This window comes from Monodon monoceros, unplaced genomic scaffold, assembly GCF_005190385.1.
Source record: "Monodon monoceros isolate NGI ecotype Baffin Bay Population unplaced genomic scaffold, NGI_Narwhal_1 Super_Scaffold_1, whole genome shotgun sequence".
NCBI classification, from domain to species: Eukaryota; Metazoa; Chordata; class Mammalia; order Artiodactyla; family Monodontidae; genus Monodon; species Monodon monoceros.
In genome coordinates, this window is record NW_021703765.1 from 71,178,575 (window position 1) to 71,195,008 (window position 16,434).

The 16,434-nt window shown below is 48.0% G+C and overlaps 1 protein-coding gene across 1 annotated transcript in view; it reads left to right on the plus strand.

Annotated features, from left to right (window-relative positions):
* ALDH2 (aldehyde dehydrogenase 2 family member) overlaps positions 1 to 16,434 on the plus strand; it is a 31,032-nt gene that overhangs the window by 7,918 nt on the left and 6,680 nt on the right. Inside the window, exons 2-10 of the mRNA XM_029219829.1 lie at positions 1,997 to 2,101; positions 4,229 to 4,369; positions 5,515 to 5,594; positions 7,741 to 7,852; positions 8,359 to 8,487; positions 8,925 to 9,038; positions 11,440 to 11,542; positions 12,144 to 12,328; positions 14,736 to 14,900. Of these exons, the coding sequence (XP_029075662.1) occupies positions 1,997 to 2,101; positions 4,229 to 4,369; positions 5,515 to 5,594; positions 7,741 to 7,852; positions 8,359 to 8,487; positions 8,925 to 9,038; positions 11,440 to 11,542; positions 12,144 to 12,328; positions 14,736 to 14,900 (1,134 nt within the window). The remainder of the gene's footprint in view (positions 1 to 1,996; positions 2,102 to 4,228; positions 4,370 to 5,514; positions 5,595 to 7,740; positions 7,853 to 8,358; positions 8,488 to 8,924; positions 9,039 to 11,439; positions 11,543 to 12,143; positions 12,329 to 14,735; positions 14,901 to 16,434) is intronic.

The window sequence follows — 16,434 nt, forward strand, 5'->3', positions numbered from 1 at the left end:
GAAAACTTTTTCAGGATAAACTAATTTAGTATGCTGCTGTGCAGGTATCTGGAGTAATGTACTGACTGTGGTGGTGAGACACACTGTGTGTGGGGTCCTGGCTTAGGAGCTTACACCCCTCGTTGAATTTAGTCCTCACGTTTAAGCCCCCGGATGTGTCATCCCCAGAGACTGATGAAGCATCTGGAAAGGAAGGGATTGGCCCCAAGGTCACAGCTTGTGAGGGGTAGAGCCAAGATTCGAACACATGTCTGTCTGGCTTAGAGGCTGGTGCTTTTTATAGCACCCATAATAAAAACTCAAAATCAAACTTGCAGCAGGGCAGTTAAGTAAACCATAAAGATGGAGATTAGGAAACAAGAGTTCTGACCTCCTCGAAGGCAGACATGGGCTCTGACTGGAGTCTGGAGTTGGGGGGAAGAACTGGGCAAAGAGCACAGGCCTTGGAGTTCTGAAGACCTGGGTTCAAATCCCAGCTCTGCTCTCACTGCTGTGTGACCTTGAGCAGGTGGCTTGACTTCTCTGTGCCTCAGTGTCCCCCAACTGTAGGGAGGATGCAGCTTACCTAGGTTTGCTATGAGGTTTAAATGGGAATGATCCAGTAATGGAAAGCCTCTGGTACAGGAGCTGCCACATAATGAGTAGCCAGGAACGGTCAATAGCCATTTCCATGACATGCAGGTGATGGGTAGATCATTCACATGGTTCCAGGTGCTGACATCTTGGTCAGCAGAAGGAAACAGTACAAGGCCAGCCAGGCTCACCCCCACCCACTGCGGCCTGCCTTTCTCTGTAGCTGACCTCCTCCTTAAAGTGGTTCAGTGAATCGGTGTGAGGCTGTGAAACCTGAGCCAGGGCCTTTGCACTTGCTGTTCCTGCTGCCTGTATTGCTCATCCTCCCATTCTTCCCATGGCTGGCTCCTTTTCATCAGTCAGGGCTCAAGTCAAATGTCTGCTCTTCAGAGAAACCCTCCCTGACTATCCCAGCTAGAGCTCTCTCTCTTCCTCCACTTCAGTACTCTCTATGGATCCTGTTTTTCTCCTTTGCACTTATGACTGCAGTCTGAGACTGCCTTGTATATTTGATTGCTTCTTTATGTTCTGTGCCTACCAGAACGCCAGTTCCATGAGAGAAAAGTTCCTGAGTTTGGTTCCCACTGTGTCCTCAGCCCTAGAACCGTGCCTGGCCCATTGCAGGTGTTCACTAAATATTTACTGAATGGATGAAAGAATAATCTAACTTGGTTCTCATAACAACCCTACTACAGTAGTGTGGTAGAGGAACAGTTGTTGCTAATTCTTCGTTGCTCCTCCCAGGCAGAGGTGGAGGCTCTCCTCCCTCCCTGTGAATCTGGACTGGGCCTGGGACTCATGCTGACCAATGGAATTGGTGGCAGAAATAAGGCCATGTGACTTCTGAAGCTAGGTCTTAAGAAGCCTTTCAGCTTTTGCCTGGTGTCTTGGAACACTCTCTAGGGAAGCCAGCTGTCATGTGAGAGGTCTGACTAGCCTGAGTCTGCCATACAGTCAGGAAGCCCAAGCAACCATGTGGTGCCAGACATATGAGTGAAGAAGGTATCTTGCACCTGCAGCCCCAGGTGCCCTCGCTCTGCAACCACATGACCAAGCCCTGCCCAGCTGAGCCTAATCAATGGACACAACTGTGAGAGATAATAATAAAGCATTTTAAGCTACCAACTGTTGAGATGATGTTACACAGCAGTATATACAGATTACTGATAAGAAAGGAACATAGTCTTCATTTCTCAGGTCAAAGAAACCAGGGCATTGAAAGGTCAAATGACTTACCCACAGTACTTGGCAGAGTGGGTGCTCCAGCTTGGATTGTCTCCAAGGCCTGTGCTTTTAACTTCTAGGCCACATCCCTCTGAAGCTAATTCCTATTTGTTCTTTCTGATTTTTTTTTTTAAACATGGCTGGTGGTCAGTATCAGGTTGAAAGCTGATCCTGAGGACTTTCTTCCTTCTCATTGTAGATCTTCATAAACAATGAGTGGCATGATTCTGTCAGCAAGAAAACTTTCCCCACCATCAATCCATCCACTGGGGATGTCATCTGTCACGTAGCTGAAGGGGACAAGGTGAGATATGGTAACTTAACTTCAGGGCAGGGCTGAGTGGGTTGGGGGTGCACAAGGACGGTTTCATTCTCTAACATGTTTTTTTATGGTTGAAACTGTGTGTGTATTACTTTCATAACTAAAAATGCCAATTAAACTTTTTGAGTTAAGTGAAACCACAGAAACTCTTCCTTGCAGGTAAAAGTGCTAGATTGTACCCGGGTTCAAGAATTCATACAGTTGTGCAAAGAAGATGTGGCACACAAATACAATGGAATATTACTCCACCATAAAAAGAAACGAAATTGAGTTATTTGTAGTGAGGTGGATGGACTTAAGAGTCTGTCATACAGAGTGAAGTGAGAGAAAAACAAATACCGTATGCTAACGCATATATATGGAATCTAAAAAAAAAAAAAAAAGGTACTGATGAACCTAGTGGCAGGGCAGGAATAAAGACGTAGACAGACGTAGAGAATGGACTTGAGGACACGGCGGGGAGGGGGAAGCTGGGGCGAAGTAAGAGTAGCATCGACGTATATACACTACCAAATGTAAAATAGATAGCTAGTGGGAAGCAGCAGCATAGCACAGGGAGATCAGCTCCGTGCTTTGGGACAACCTAGAGGGGTGGGATAGGGAGGGTGGGAGGGAGGCTCGAGAGGGAGGGGATATATGTGTGCATGTGGCTGATTCACTTTGTTGTGCCACAGAGGCTAGCACAGTCTTGTGAAGCAGGTTATACACCAATAAAGATATATTAAAAATAAAATATAAAAAAATTCATACAGTTGCAGAATTGTAGACTTGGAATTTAATTTGAGAACATCTAATCCAATCTGTCCATTTCAGACCTGGAAGTTGAAGGTCAGAGAAGGGAAGTACAGAGCTAGATGGAAATCTTCTTCAGCAGAATTTAGATCTCCTGAGATCTAGCTATGGTGTCTATAGTATATTTGGATTTGATTATATATACCCATAGTAATGAAAAAACGGTAATACTAATTTTAAAGTTAAAAATTAGACTTTTGGGGGCTCCCCTGGTGGCGCCGTGGTTGAGAGTCCGCCTGCTGATGCAGGGGACACGGGTTCGTGCCCCGGTCCGGCAAGATCCCACATGCTGCAGAGCGGCTGGGCCCATGAGCCATGGCCGCTGAGCCTGCGTGTCCGGAGCCTGTGCTCCGCAACAGGAGAGGCCACAACAGTGAGAGACCCGCGTACCGCAAAAAAAGAAAATTAAACTTTCTGTAAAAAACATTTCATTTATTAAAATAGAAAAAGCATTAAAAATAATTCAAGAATGCCTCCTGTCCTCTGCTTTAAAACAGTCTTCTATATGTACATTTAAGGCCTTTCTCCCTTTGCTAAAGGAAAGTGTGAATACTTTCCTGGCTCATAGGGTAGTCTAATGGTAAATGTATTTAATATTAATGAAAACTATGCTCCGTACCTCCTGATACACATCTCCCTATATGGAAAATGGTAGCTGTGTTGATTTTATTGCTTTCCCAGGAGAGGGAAGCTGGTTAAACCTGCATTAGTTGGAGACTGCCAGTCGTCTCCGAAGGAATGGTTAATTTCACTGGGCTTGTTTTGAAAGGAAGAGGGGAAAAATGGCCAATTTCTAAGTGCTGATCCCTGAGTGCCTCTCCCTACGTTAACTCTTTGGGGGATTTTTTTTTTGTGTGGTACGCGGGCCTCTCACTGTTGTGGCCTCTCCCGTTGCGGAGCACAGGCTCCGGACGCGCAGGGTCAGCAGACATGGCTCACGGGCGCAGCTGCTCCGCGGCATGTGGGATCTTCCCGGACCGGGGCACGAACCCATGTCCTCTGCATCGGCAGGCGGACTCTCAACCACTGCGCCACCAGGGAAGGTCCCTCTTTGGGGGATTTTGAAATGGAAATCCAGAAATGGAAACCATCAGGATCCTCATTCCCACCATGACTGCTGGGAAGGAGAGAAGCCCAGCCATTTAATTCTGAAGCTGGTCAAACAGAGCCCTTTTGAGGCTGGGAGGAACTGTTTGGGGCAGTTCCCACACAGGCATTGACCGAAGCTCCTGTGGGCACGTTCGGCAGCGGGGCAGGAGGCATTTGGAGGTGGTTATTGCTGAGAAGGCCTGAAGTACCTCGGTGGGTGTTTTCCAGGAAGACGTGGACAGGGCAGTGAAGGCTGCCCGGGCTGCATTCCAGCTGGGCTCTCCCTGGCGCCGCATGGATGCGTCCAAAAGGGGCTGGCTGCTGAACCGCCTGGCTGATCTGATTGAGCGGGACCGGACCTACCTGGCAGTAAGTTCTCCGCCCTCTCCCCTCTCATCCCACATGGCGAATGGATATCCCACGGATAGCCAGGAAAGTGTTGCCTTGCTGACAAGTAACTGGCCAGAATGGCGTAGGCTGGACACCTTTGGGGTACCCTCCTGTACCAACCTGGGAAGCCTCTTAGTGTTTCCTTTGATGCAGTGGGTTTGGCTAAGAAAGGAGGAGACTCGGGTGGGGAGGGGGCTATGATGGGGAAGCCTTCCTGGAGAGAGACCCCCCAGAGGGATGGACACCTCTCCCAGACCCTCTCTGTGTGGTGGGCCTCCTCCCTGTCTGCAAGAGGCAGAAGAAACCAGGAGGCAATACCCTCTCCTCCCCCATTCCATACTGCACATAGCAGCCAGAATGAAGCTTCTAGAAGGCAAATTATACCATGGCACTCTGCTCTTAAGCCTTCCATCACATTCTGTGTCCTTAGGATAAAGCCCTGTTCCCTCAACATAATCTACTAGGCCTTCCTGAACTGGCTCTATCTCCCAACTGTGGCCCTCACACACACAGCTCAACTCACCAGCTTTCCCTCAACTTCTTCGCTGCCAAGCTTTGGGCCTTTGCACATGCTGTTTCCTCTGCCCAGGGTACTCTTCCCTTTGTCACCATTCATACCTTCCCCTTTGCCTTGTTCCTCCTACATATCCTTCAGGTTTTAGCCTAAAGGGTGCTTCTCAGCCTGGAGTTTCTCCAACTGGGTTGGGCACTTTGTAACACTCTTTTAACACTTGTGACTAATTCATGTCATTATTTGCTGGCTTTTTGCTCTTTTTTCTTTTTTTTTTTTTAACATCCTTATTGGAATATAATTGCTTTACAAAGGCATTTTGTTCTATAAGCTCCATGATCGCCTCTGTATTCCTAGCACCTGGATCCGCCATAGAGTAGAAGCTTGAAAAAAATATAGTGAAATGATTGAATGAGAAGTTGGTGCATCCTTCCTCCCATCCCCCTCCTCTTGCTCCCTGCCATTGAAGAGGCCCAGAAATGCCTCAAAATTCAGCACAAAGGGGCCACCAGCCCTTCTCAGACCATGCTGAGCCTCAATGCCGTTTGTCACCCGATTTACTGATTCATTCCTGTGCTCCTGTGTCCGTGTTGATCTTGTTGTCTTTGCTCAGGCCTTGGAGACCCTGGACAACGGCAAGCCCTACGTCATTTCCTACCTGGTGGATTTGGACATGGTTCTCAAATGTCTCCGGTATGGGCTCAGGCTTCCTGTTCTTTGTTCTGGCCGTGCCAGAGGGGAGGGAGTGTTGCTGGAGGGGTGGAAACAGAATAATGTAAAAGGATCCACAGGAGTTGGAGAAATGTATTCTAGTTAGACTCCATCTCATGGGAATCATCCCTCAATACCAAAACTGTAATTGAGTCATACACGTTTTCTCTTTCAGTTTTGGTAATTTATATGTTAGTTGGAATTTGTCCATTTCTTCTAGGTTATCTAATTTGTTGACTAGAGTTGCACATAATATTCTCTTATAATGATTTTTATCTCGTTTTTACAATGTCCCCACTTCCATTTCTGATTTTAGTTATTTGTGCTTCTCCCTTTTTTTCTTAGTCTGGCTAAAGGTTTGTCAATTTAGTGAATGTTTTCAAAGAACCAGCTTGTGGATTTGTTGATTCTCTGTTGTTTTTCTGTTTTTCATTTCACCTATCTCTGCTCTGATCTTCATTATTTGCTTCCTCTTGCTAGCTTTGGGTTTAGTTTAATCATAAACATTTTAATAACCAAGAAATACAAGATGAGGAATAAGAGCTTTGTCAGAGCCCTTGGGTCATAGGTAACAGGAACTCACTCAGCCTAACTTGGGCAACTGTGGAGAGTGAGGGGTCTGAAATCCAGAAGGCCATTCAGTCTAACTGCTGCCTACTTGCTTCCTTCTTCTCTCGACTACACTGGCCTCTCCTGGGGCCAGTCTGCATGTTGGAACCCGGTTGCTCACACCTGGGCTGGCTGCTGTATGAGTGCTTCCGGCCAGACTAAGCTGCAGTCCCTTAGTCCTTGTGCCAAATTCCTGGAAGGGGGGCCCTGACTGGCTGGCCTCGAGTCTGACCAGATGTGGTTCAGGTGGACAGATCATTGTTCAAATAATGGCTGTTCCTCTGTGACCATGTGGACAGAGGTGGAGGGGAAGAAGCGGTGCCAGAAAAGTATGGGTTGGACAACAAAACTGTAGTTATCCCCCATAACAGGGTTTCTCAACCAGGGCAACTGCGTCTCCCAGGGGACAGTGGCTAATGTCTGGAGACGTTTTTGGTTGTCACAACTGGGAGGGAGGGGTGCTACTGGCATCTAGTGCATAGATGCCAGGGATGCTTTAAAAATCCTGCAGTGCACAGGACAGCCCACCACAGCAAAGAACTTTCCAGCCCCAAATGGCAGCAGTGCCAAGATAGAGAATGCTCTGCAAGGACGCCCCAGAGGGAGCAGCCTGGTGAACAGCAGGCAGAGCCCCAGGCCTTCCTGAGTTTTAGCAGAGTGCCTCTGTGTCCATTAAATACCTGTTCTGAGGCGTGCAAACACACGTAATACAGACCTGGAAAGAAGGGAGCAGCGATGCCTTAATTTGTACAGATTGGCAACTCCGTGGCTATTTTTCTCCCTGGCGTCACAAACCTATGTTCACACCCAGGTCAAGTCTGGTCTCAGGCTAACCTTAGCAGACACATTCATTTCAGAAATCTCTCTTTTACACTGCATGTTGCATCTCTCCCCCATCTTCCATTCTTCCTGCTTCCCTGAAAATCATCACATACTATAAACACATGACTCTTCTTTTCCCCCCAGCTCTAATTTGCTGTGTTTTTGCCATTTGTGTCCCTGTGTATCTGGATGGTAAGCTTTACAGGGTTGGGACCCAGTCATTGATTTGTTTCTGGTCACTGTTCACTCAGTCTTAGTACGATGCTCTGCACACAGCAAGTGCCAGCTGTTAGATGGGTTTGCACTTTCCCACTAGAGTCGATCCATGGTTCTCAGATGCTAATCTGTGGTGCTGGGCTGGTGCGACAGTCACAGTTTAATAAATCTGAATGTTTATTAAAAATACTGATTCCTGGGCATCAGCCCCAGAGTCAGTTGAGTAGGTCAGAAGTGGGTACCTGGAATTTGGTGTTTTTTATGAGCACCCCAGGTGATTCTGAGGCTTAGAGGTTAGTTACTGAGAATGAATTATTGTGACCCTAGCAGTTAGTTAAGTCTTTCTGGAAATAAGCCCAGAGCCAGGGCAATTATCAGAAAGACCCAGTTGGACCAGTTTGAGTCTTCTCTTTCTGCCAGAGTTTACAGGGGTCCCTGACAGTCCTTGACGGAGTTTGGATTTTTTTTTTTTTTTTTTAAGTTACTATGCAGGCTGGGCTGATAAGTACCACGGAAAAACCATTCCCATCGATGGGGACTACTTCAGCTACACCCGCCATGAACCTGTGGGAGTGTGCGGGCAGATCATCCCGGTGAGTGTTAGACTCATAATAAACAAATGAAGGTTTATCAGGAGTGCTGTGAGAGGCAGCAATCTTGGGCAGGGTCATTGCCAAGGTGGGAGGGTCTGTGGGGTGATGTTGGAAGGCGGCCTGGGCAGTGGTTGAGAACATGGTCTTTAACAAAGCCAACCAGCTCTGCCACGGGTGAACTCTGTGACCTTGGGCAAGTCACTTATCCCCCTAGGACTTGGTTTCCTTATCTGAAAAGTGGAAGTGATAGTAGCTGTCTTAGGGCAGTAGGGAGGATTGAAGGCGATGATGTAGCATGGTGCCTAGTATGGAAAAGCATGAATGCGAGTCACTAATATTATCATCCACCACCTGCCTTGTTTATCTGTCTTAAATCGACAATTGAGTTGTGAGGGGAACACGAGAGGTTCAGAGAACCTGGTGTTGCTTCTGCTCCCTGGCTGCCACTTTCTGCTGCCAGTGCAGTTCTCGGCTGAGATTTCGGGAATGGCTCTTGTTGATTGCAGTGGAACTTCCCGCTCTTGATGCAAGCATGGAAACTGGGACCAGCCTTGGCGACTGGAAACGTGGTTGTGATGAAGGTGGCTGAGCAGACTCCACTCACTGCCCTCTATGTGGCCAACTTGATTAAGGAGGTGCGTGGCTTGCGTCCATCTTGACCTCTATATGCCTTTGTAGAGGCTTGCTCTATAGGAGAGCTGATGAGGGGCCCCCGTAGTGGGGATGGGTATTTGTAGAGAAGGGAGTGAACCCCCCTCATCCCTGCTCATCACACTTCAGCTGAAGTGACCCGCACCACGTCTCTTCTACATTGGGTTTCATTGCAAGACCCCTCTGAAGGATGAAAACCATTCTAAGTGAGTGCCATGGGGGCAGGGGCAAAGGGGCACAGGGAATCCCACAAAACAGGCTCCTTGCTGCACCGTTTGGAATTCCTGAGCAGTACCCGGTAAGACTGCTCACCTGTGTGCTGGGCAGACTGCCGCAGCTTCTGGGAGGGGATGTGTATTCCTCTGTCCAGACCCTTTGGAGCGCGAGAACGACTCGCGGTGTCCCTGGTGTTTGCCTACAGGCCGGCTTTCCTCCTGGCGTGGTCAATGTCATACCTGGATTTGGCCCCACAGCTGGGGCTGCCGTTGCCTCTCATGAGGATGTGGACAAAGTGGCCTTCACAGGCTCCACTGAGGTAAGGCATCCTAGGACCTCAAGCTTGTGGTATGTTTGGCTCAAATGCCCCCAGTCCTCAAAGGATGATGCGTTCAAGACTAGCCTCTGAGGGACTTTCCTGGCGGTCCAGTGGTTAGGACTCGGTGCTTTCACCGCTGTGGCCCAGGTTCAGCCCCTGGTTGGGGAACTAAGATCCCGCAAGCCGTGCAGCGCAGCTAAAATAAAGTAAAATAAGATTAGCCTCTGGGTACTGCATGGGGGTCTACCCCAGGACTGCCTTTGAGTAGCTCAAGTGAGGGGCCCCATGTGTGCCAGCAGGGACCATCAGGGTGGAACCCTTTGTGGATTGCTTGACACTCCAGCTGCTGTAGGGGGGTGGCCTGGCATCCCATGTGGGATAAAGAGGCCAGGACTGTCTATGTCTAGACTTTATAAAGTCCAGAGCTGACTGCCTGCCCAAGGTCAAAGCACCTCGGCTGTGTCAGACTCTTTGACTGGCACTGCCCTGGCAATTAAAGAGAGTGGGCTTTAGGGAGACATGAGTTCAAATCCCAGCCTTGTCATTATGACATGAGGCAATTCACTGAGTGTCTTTGGGGGGTCCATTCATTGTGTTTAAAATGAGGATGGCAGTGGGCTTCCCTGGTGGCGCAGTGGTTGAGAGTCCGCCTGCCGATGCAGGGGACACGGGTTTGTGCCCCGGTCTGGGAAGATCCCACATGCTGCGGAGCGGCTGGGCCCGTGAGCCATGGCCGCTGAGCCTGCGTGTCTGGAGCCTGTGCTCCGCAACGGGAGAGGCCACAGCAGTGAGAGGCCTGTGTACCGCAAAAAAAAAAAAAAAAAATGAGGATGGCAGTATCTACGCAGTACAGACAGTGGGTGTGGTGTAGTGGGGAAGATAATGCGTTTTGAAGTCAAACTGTTTCAGCAGCACTTACTTAGCTATGCGACCTTAGGCAAGCCAGCCTCCTGAAGCCTCCTTTTCCCCACCTATAAAATAGGGATAATAACTGTGCCCACCTCCCAGGGTTGGCCTGAGTGAGATAAAGCTTATGGTGTATCCTGCAAAAGTCTAGCCCAGAGTAAGTGCTCAGTGAGTGAGTGAATGAATGAATGAATGAGTGAGTGCTGCTCTGTGCCAGGCCCCGGAGAGACAAAGACATATAAGATGCCTGGGGATTCCTTAAACATAATCACCTTGAAAGCAGGGACAAAATTCCTTTTTCCTATCCTTGAATTCTTGGAAGGCTTCATTGCATGACTTTAGAGAAGGCATGCTGAATAGTATAATAAAGGTGATCTTTAAAATGATCCCCGAGGTAAAGATACCTTCAGACATTCCGTCTGTATGCAGAGATGGCGGTTGCGGGAGGGCAGAACTGTGGCCTAGATGACACAGTCCAGGCTCTTTCTTGGCTTAGTCACCACCTAAATTAATGCCTCAAGGGGACGTTGAGAATCTTGCAGATGGGATGGTTTCTTTCTTTCTTTTCAAATTAATTTATTTTTGGCTGTGTTGGGTCTTCGTTGCTGTGCACGGGCTTTCTCTAGTTGTAGCGAGCGGGGGCTACTCTTCGTTGCAGTGCGCGGGCTGCTTATTGCGGTGGCTTCTCCTGTTGCGGAGCATGGGCTCTAGGCGCGGGCTTCAGCAGTTGGGGCTCGCGGGCTCTAGGTGCGCGGGCTTCAGTAGTTGTGGCACATGGGCTTAGTTGCTCCGCGGCATGTGGGATCTTCCTGGACCAGGGCTCGTACCCGTGTCCCCTGCATTGGCAGACGGATTCTTAACCACTGCACCACCAGGGAAGTCAGACGGGATGGTTTCTTGACCGTGGTATGTGTGCTCATTCAACAGATAAGCACAGGGGTTCTTTGTGCCAGGCTCTTTGAATATGGAGGTGAGAAGCACCCCATCCTTGCCCTGTGCTAGGAGATACCATTTAAAACACTGTGAGAATGAGGCAGGATAGCAGGTCTGAACTGGTGCTGGATGCAGTTTGCCCAAATGTGAATTCTGACTCCACATTTACTGTGTGACTTTGGGCAAGTGACTTGACCACTCTGAGCTATAGCTCCCACATTTCTATATCAAGGGAAAGAGTCGGCCCTACCTCTGAGGTTGTTGTGAGGGTTGAACTTAATGCACACAAAACACTTAGCACAGTGTCTGGTATGTAGGTGGTGCTGAGTGTGTAGAAGCCACACAGCAATGACCCTGCTCGTGTCGTTACTGTCATTGTCATCCTAGGAGCTCAGAGGATGGGGCAGTGATGGTAAGTGAATGGCCAGATTTGGTGAAATTCTCCAGGTCTCTTGTAGTCCAGCTACTCCCTCAGGTTGCGGGGGCTTCTGTTCTGTGTGTCTGAGAACATTTGGTTTTGTTTTCCTCCACTGAGTTTGTCTCTGTTCCTGCTTCCGTATAGGTTGGCCACCTAATCCAGACTGCTGCGGGGAACAGTAACCTCAAGAGAGTGACCCTGGAGCTAGGAGGAAAGAGTCCCAATATCATCATGTCAGATGCTGACAGTAAGTTTTCAGGGGGGAGGTCTGATATCAACCTGCCGCTAGCTCTGTATTCTGTGGTTCCACTCAGTTCTGCAATCCTCAGCCTCCCTCGGATTGGTTTCTGCCCCCAGGGCCTCAGGATGAAAGTAAGACTCCTCAGCATGGCCCTCTGGCCTACACGATGTGGCCTCTCCCCCAGCCTTTCTCCTCTGCTCCCTGTAATCCAGCCAGGCTGAGCTACTCACTTGCACAAGAATGCAGCATGCTTTCAGATTAGACTACTTTTCCTCCATCACATCCTTTTTCCTGGTCCTGCTGAGGTGCTCCCAGATTCGTCCTCCTTGAGGGAGTCTTCCCTGATGGCCATAGGCCAGCTGGTTTGGTCCTCCAGCCGCCCTTGGCTCTATTACCACAGTGGGTGATGACCACTGTCCTTCGTGTCTATCTGCCACTTGGTCTCCACACTCAGAGAAGGGAGCGATCGGCCCTGCCTTGTTCCCACACAGAGTCTGGCACCCAGCAGGCATGAACGCTGCTGGTAGTGTTAACGGGTTAAGGGTAGCAGCCACTGGGGCCAGGCTCCTCCTTATCCTCTTCTTATGGTTGCCTTCTGCCTCCGCAGTGGACTGGGCTGTGGAGCAGGCCCACTTCGCCCTGTTCTTCAACCAGGGCCAGTGCTGCTGTGCAGGCTCCCGGACCTTTGTGCAGGAGGACGTTTACACCGAGTTTGTGGAGCGGAGTGTTGCCCGGGCCAGGTCTCGTGTGGTCGGGAACCCCTTTGACAGCCGGACTGAGCAGGGGCCGCAGGTAAGCCCAGTGGTTGCACGCAGGTCTCGGTGTCCGGAGCCACCATGGAGAAGCGGAAAGGGCCTTGGACTCTGAATCCGGCAGGCCTGGCTTCAAGTCTCAGCTCTGCCAGGTACCAGCTGTGTGCCCTTGGGAAGCCACATGCTCTCTCCGAGCCACCATTCTCTCATCCATAAAGCCTGCCCTTCGTAACTCACAGAGTGGCCGTGAAGTGGAAATTAATAATGGAAAGCCCTTTGTAAATTACATACACATAATAAATATGAGGAATGGCTGTGAGAAAGGGAATGCATGTTTCCTGGACCTTGGCCATCCATATAAATGCATCTACCAGAAAGACACACACATACCTGTTGTTAATCGCAGTTACGTCTGGGAGGAGGGTGGAGGGCTGTTGTAGCAGAGGGACTTCATTTCACTTTATACTCTTCTGAGCTGTTTGATTTAAAATTTAAAAAAAATTTTTTTTTTTTTACAGTGAGCATGTATTCATTTTAACTAATAAAAATATAGTCAATAATAATTATAACAAAAGGAAACACAGTGCCTCACCCCACCACATCCTGATCCTTTTTCCAGCATTGGCCTTAGACCCAGCCTGTCTTGGGCTCACTCTCCACAGGGCCCTGTGCTGGCCTCCTCCAGCCTCCTCCTCCCAGGGATGAGGAATCCACAGGGTCAGGGATGCTTCCTCCCACAAATCCCTTGCACGCAGCCCTGAGCCCACTTCTGGGGCCAACAGGGGCCTCTCTGCAGGCTTCATTGTCCTGGGGACGTCTGTGTTCCTTGTGTCTACTCCCCAGGCTCCAGTGCTGGCCAAGGCAGCCTTTTTTTTTTTTAATTAATAAATTCTGTTCTTTTAGAAAAATGAGCAGGAAGTACAGAGTTCCCATATATCCCCTAACCTCCCCATCCCCTAGTTTCTCCTATTATTAATATCTTGCATTGGTGTGATACATTTGTTACAATTTGATGAGCCAATATTGATATATTATTATTAAATGAAGTCCATAGTTTACATTAGAGTTCACTCCTGGTGTTGTACATTCTGTGGGTTTTGACAGATGAATCAAGACATGTACCCATGATTACAGTGCCACACAGAATAGTTTCAGTGCCCTAAAAATCTCCTGTGCTCCACCAGTTCATTCCTCCCTCCCCCTAACCCTTGAACCACTGATCTTTTTACTGTCTCTATAGTTTTGTCTTTTCCGGAATGTCATATAGTTGGAATCATATAGTCTGTAGCCTTTTCAGATTAGGCTTCTTCCTCTTTTTCTTTCTTTTTCCCGCAGATTACCTTCTTTTACTTAGCAATGTACATTTAAGTTTTCTCTATGTCTTTTCGTGACTTGATGGCTCATTACTTTTCATGGCTGAATAATATGCTACTGAATGGATAGGCCACATTTTCTTTATCCATTCATCTGTTGACAGACCCTTAGGTTGTTTCTACTTTTTAGCTATTGTGAATAGTGCTGCTGTGAATCCCAGCGTCTTTTTTTTCTCTCATTTTTCTTTGTGGTTTGTGGCTATATAATTATTAAGGTAATACAAATTTGTATTAAAAACGTCATAAAAAAAAAACAAAAAAAAAAAACGTCATAAAAAAGAGTTTAAAGTAAAAAATAAGATCCCCTTGTCCCCTTCATGTCCATTCCTCATAGGTAACCACATACACACAGAGTTACATTTTGGCATGTTTGTTTTAGCAAAAGTAGGGTCATATAATATATTTCATCCTACAAGCTTCCCCCCTCTTTACAGAACATCTTAGGCTGTCGTTCTGTGTCTGTGGACAGGTCTGTTGTTAATGATGCCAACATATGGGTGTGCCATATTAACCAGCTCCTCTACTGATGCATACTTGGGATTGTTTCCACTTCTTGCTTCTGTAAGATGTTCCCCAGTGTCTATCCTTGTTCAGGTCCCTTTGTCACATGTAGAATAAATTCCTAGAAGTTAAATAGCTGGGTCAGAGGATATGAACATCTAATTTTTTGTCTGATATTAATAAGCCATTTGCCCGAAGAGCTGTACCAGCTTACAGTCCTTTCTCTTTTTTTTAAATTGAGGTGTAATTGACCTATAATGTTGTATCAGTCCTTCTAATAATGTATGAATATTACAGAGTATGCAACATACCCTTGGTATCAATGTATTTTCTTACTATTTAAAATTTTTAGTAATCTCACACTTGAAAAACTTGAAAGGCTTGATATTCATTTTGATATTCATTTCTTTGAGGGCTAATGAGTTTGGTGGAATCTGTTCTTATGTTTTTGGCCTTGCTTATTCATGATCTGGCCCATTTCCCAGTTGGCTTCTTGCCTGTGTGGTTCTAAGCCTGAAGCTGCAAGAGGTATGGCTGTAGCATCTCTGTAACTCTGGGCTCCTTCTCCCTCAGGTGGATGAGACTCAGTTTAAGAAGGTCCTTGGCTACATCAAATCTGGGAAGGAGGAGGGGGCGAAGCTGCTGTGTGGTGGAGGGGCGGCTGCTGACCATGGCTACTTCATCCAGCCCACCGTGTTTGGAGACGTGCAGGATGGCATGACCATCGCAAAGGAGGAGGTTAGCATGCGTCCAGCGCTCGAGGGAATGTTCCTAGGAGGAGAAGCGGACAGTTCAGTCCAGCACCTTGACCCAGGACCCATCCACTGGCCTTGGGCCAAATCCTGGCTCTATGCATAAGACAAATGATTTGCAATTCACTTCTGATCTTGTGCCTCTCCTCTTCAGTCTCTTATGGCTGCCAATGGTTGGGGAGAACGTCTGAATTCCCCAGCAGAGCCTACAGGTCCTTTGTGTTCTGGTCCCTGCGAGCTGTGAGTTAAAGGAATGACTCTTCCCAGCCCTTCTCATGGCCTTCATGTAAGCAGACACTGGACTAGATCAAAGGGCTGACTTCCCCACATGGCGAGAGTCCCTTAACCTTCTCTCCCCCTTGGCACTGATTACTAACGTAGGGCAGCAACTCCATCTCATTCATTCGTTCATTTCACAAAATTTTTTTTAACATCTTTATTGGGGTATAATTGCTTTACAATGGTGTGTTAGTTTCTGCTCTATAACAAAGTGAATCAGCTATACGTATACATATATCCCCATATCCCTTACCACAAGTAATTTTTGAATTCCTACTATGTGCAAGGTGCTCTACAGACACTGGAGATCCAGGGGTATCCGACATGTGTACTCTGCCCTTGTGAATTCAGACTCCCTCCACTTCCCCCAGCAGGATGAAGCCCTTTAGCAGCCCTATGCAGGGAAAACATTATACTGCCACCCCCTTTCATGGATAATTCAAAATAAAATAATATTAAAATGCAAAATCAGGGTAAGAGAGTACAACAGAGTTCTGCCTCTTTTCCCATCATGACTACTTTGATGCTATTTTTTTTTTAAATCTTGACGGAAATGGAAAATATCCATTTTCTAGAAGGGCAGGGGCTGCCTTTGCTTTGCTAGTGCCCGAAGTGCAAGATGCCCCATCTCGCAGTCCTCGCTTCAACCATGATGGGCTCCTGGCAGTCTTCTCGCACCTCCGTCTTGACACTCTCCACCCAGTCCTAGAATCAGTGATTTCTTCAAGAAGTCCTAGTTCCTTTAGTGGAGAATGGGATGTTGTAAGAATGGGTGCTGCGTGTGCCGGTGCCTGGAACTCCATTTCCCTCCTCCCTGCTCCTCATCCTCACTCTGGTTTGGCCAGTTTCTGCTCGTGTGGTGTCACAGCTTGACTCTCACCTCTCGAGGACTTCCCTGATCCCCTGCCTCCCATCACTCAGGCCAGGTAGCTCCTCTGGGCTCCCACCACTTGTCATGGTCACATGCCAATCACTTGATTACATCAGGATCTGTTCCCCGGGGTCTCTCCCCTGATAGGGCTGAGAGCAGCCACACCCCAACCGCAACAAGCACGCCTAGCTCCCATGTTTTGGTTTCTGAAGCCCACTAAAGCCCACTAAAAGGAACCAGGATGCCTTGAAGAAATGGCTTAGAAATAGGGCAGGGAAAGTATAAGATAAACTCAGAACATCTTGAGATCAGAGACCCTGTTTTGTTCATAGCTTTTTCTTCAGCATCTAGTGTGTGCCTTGTTGAATGA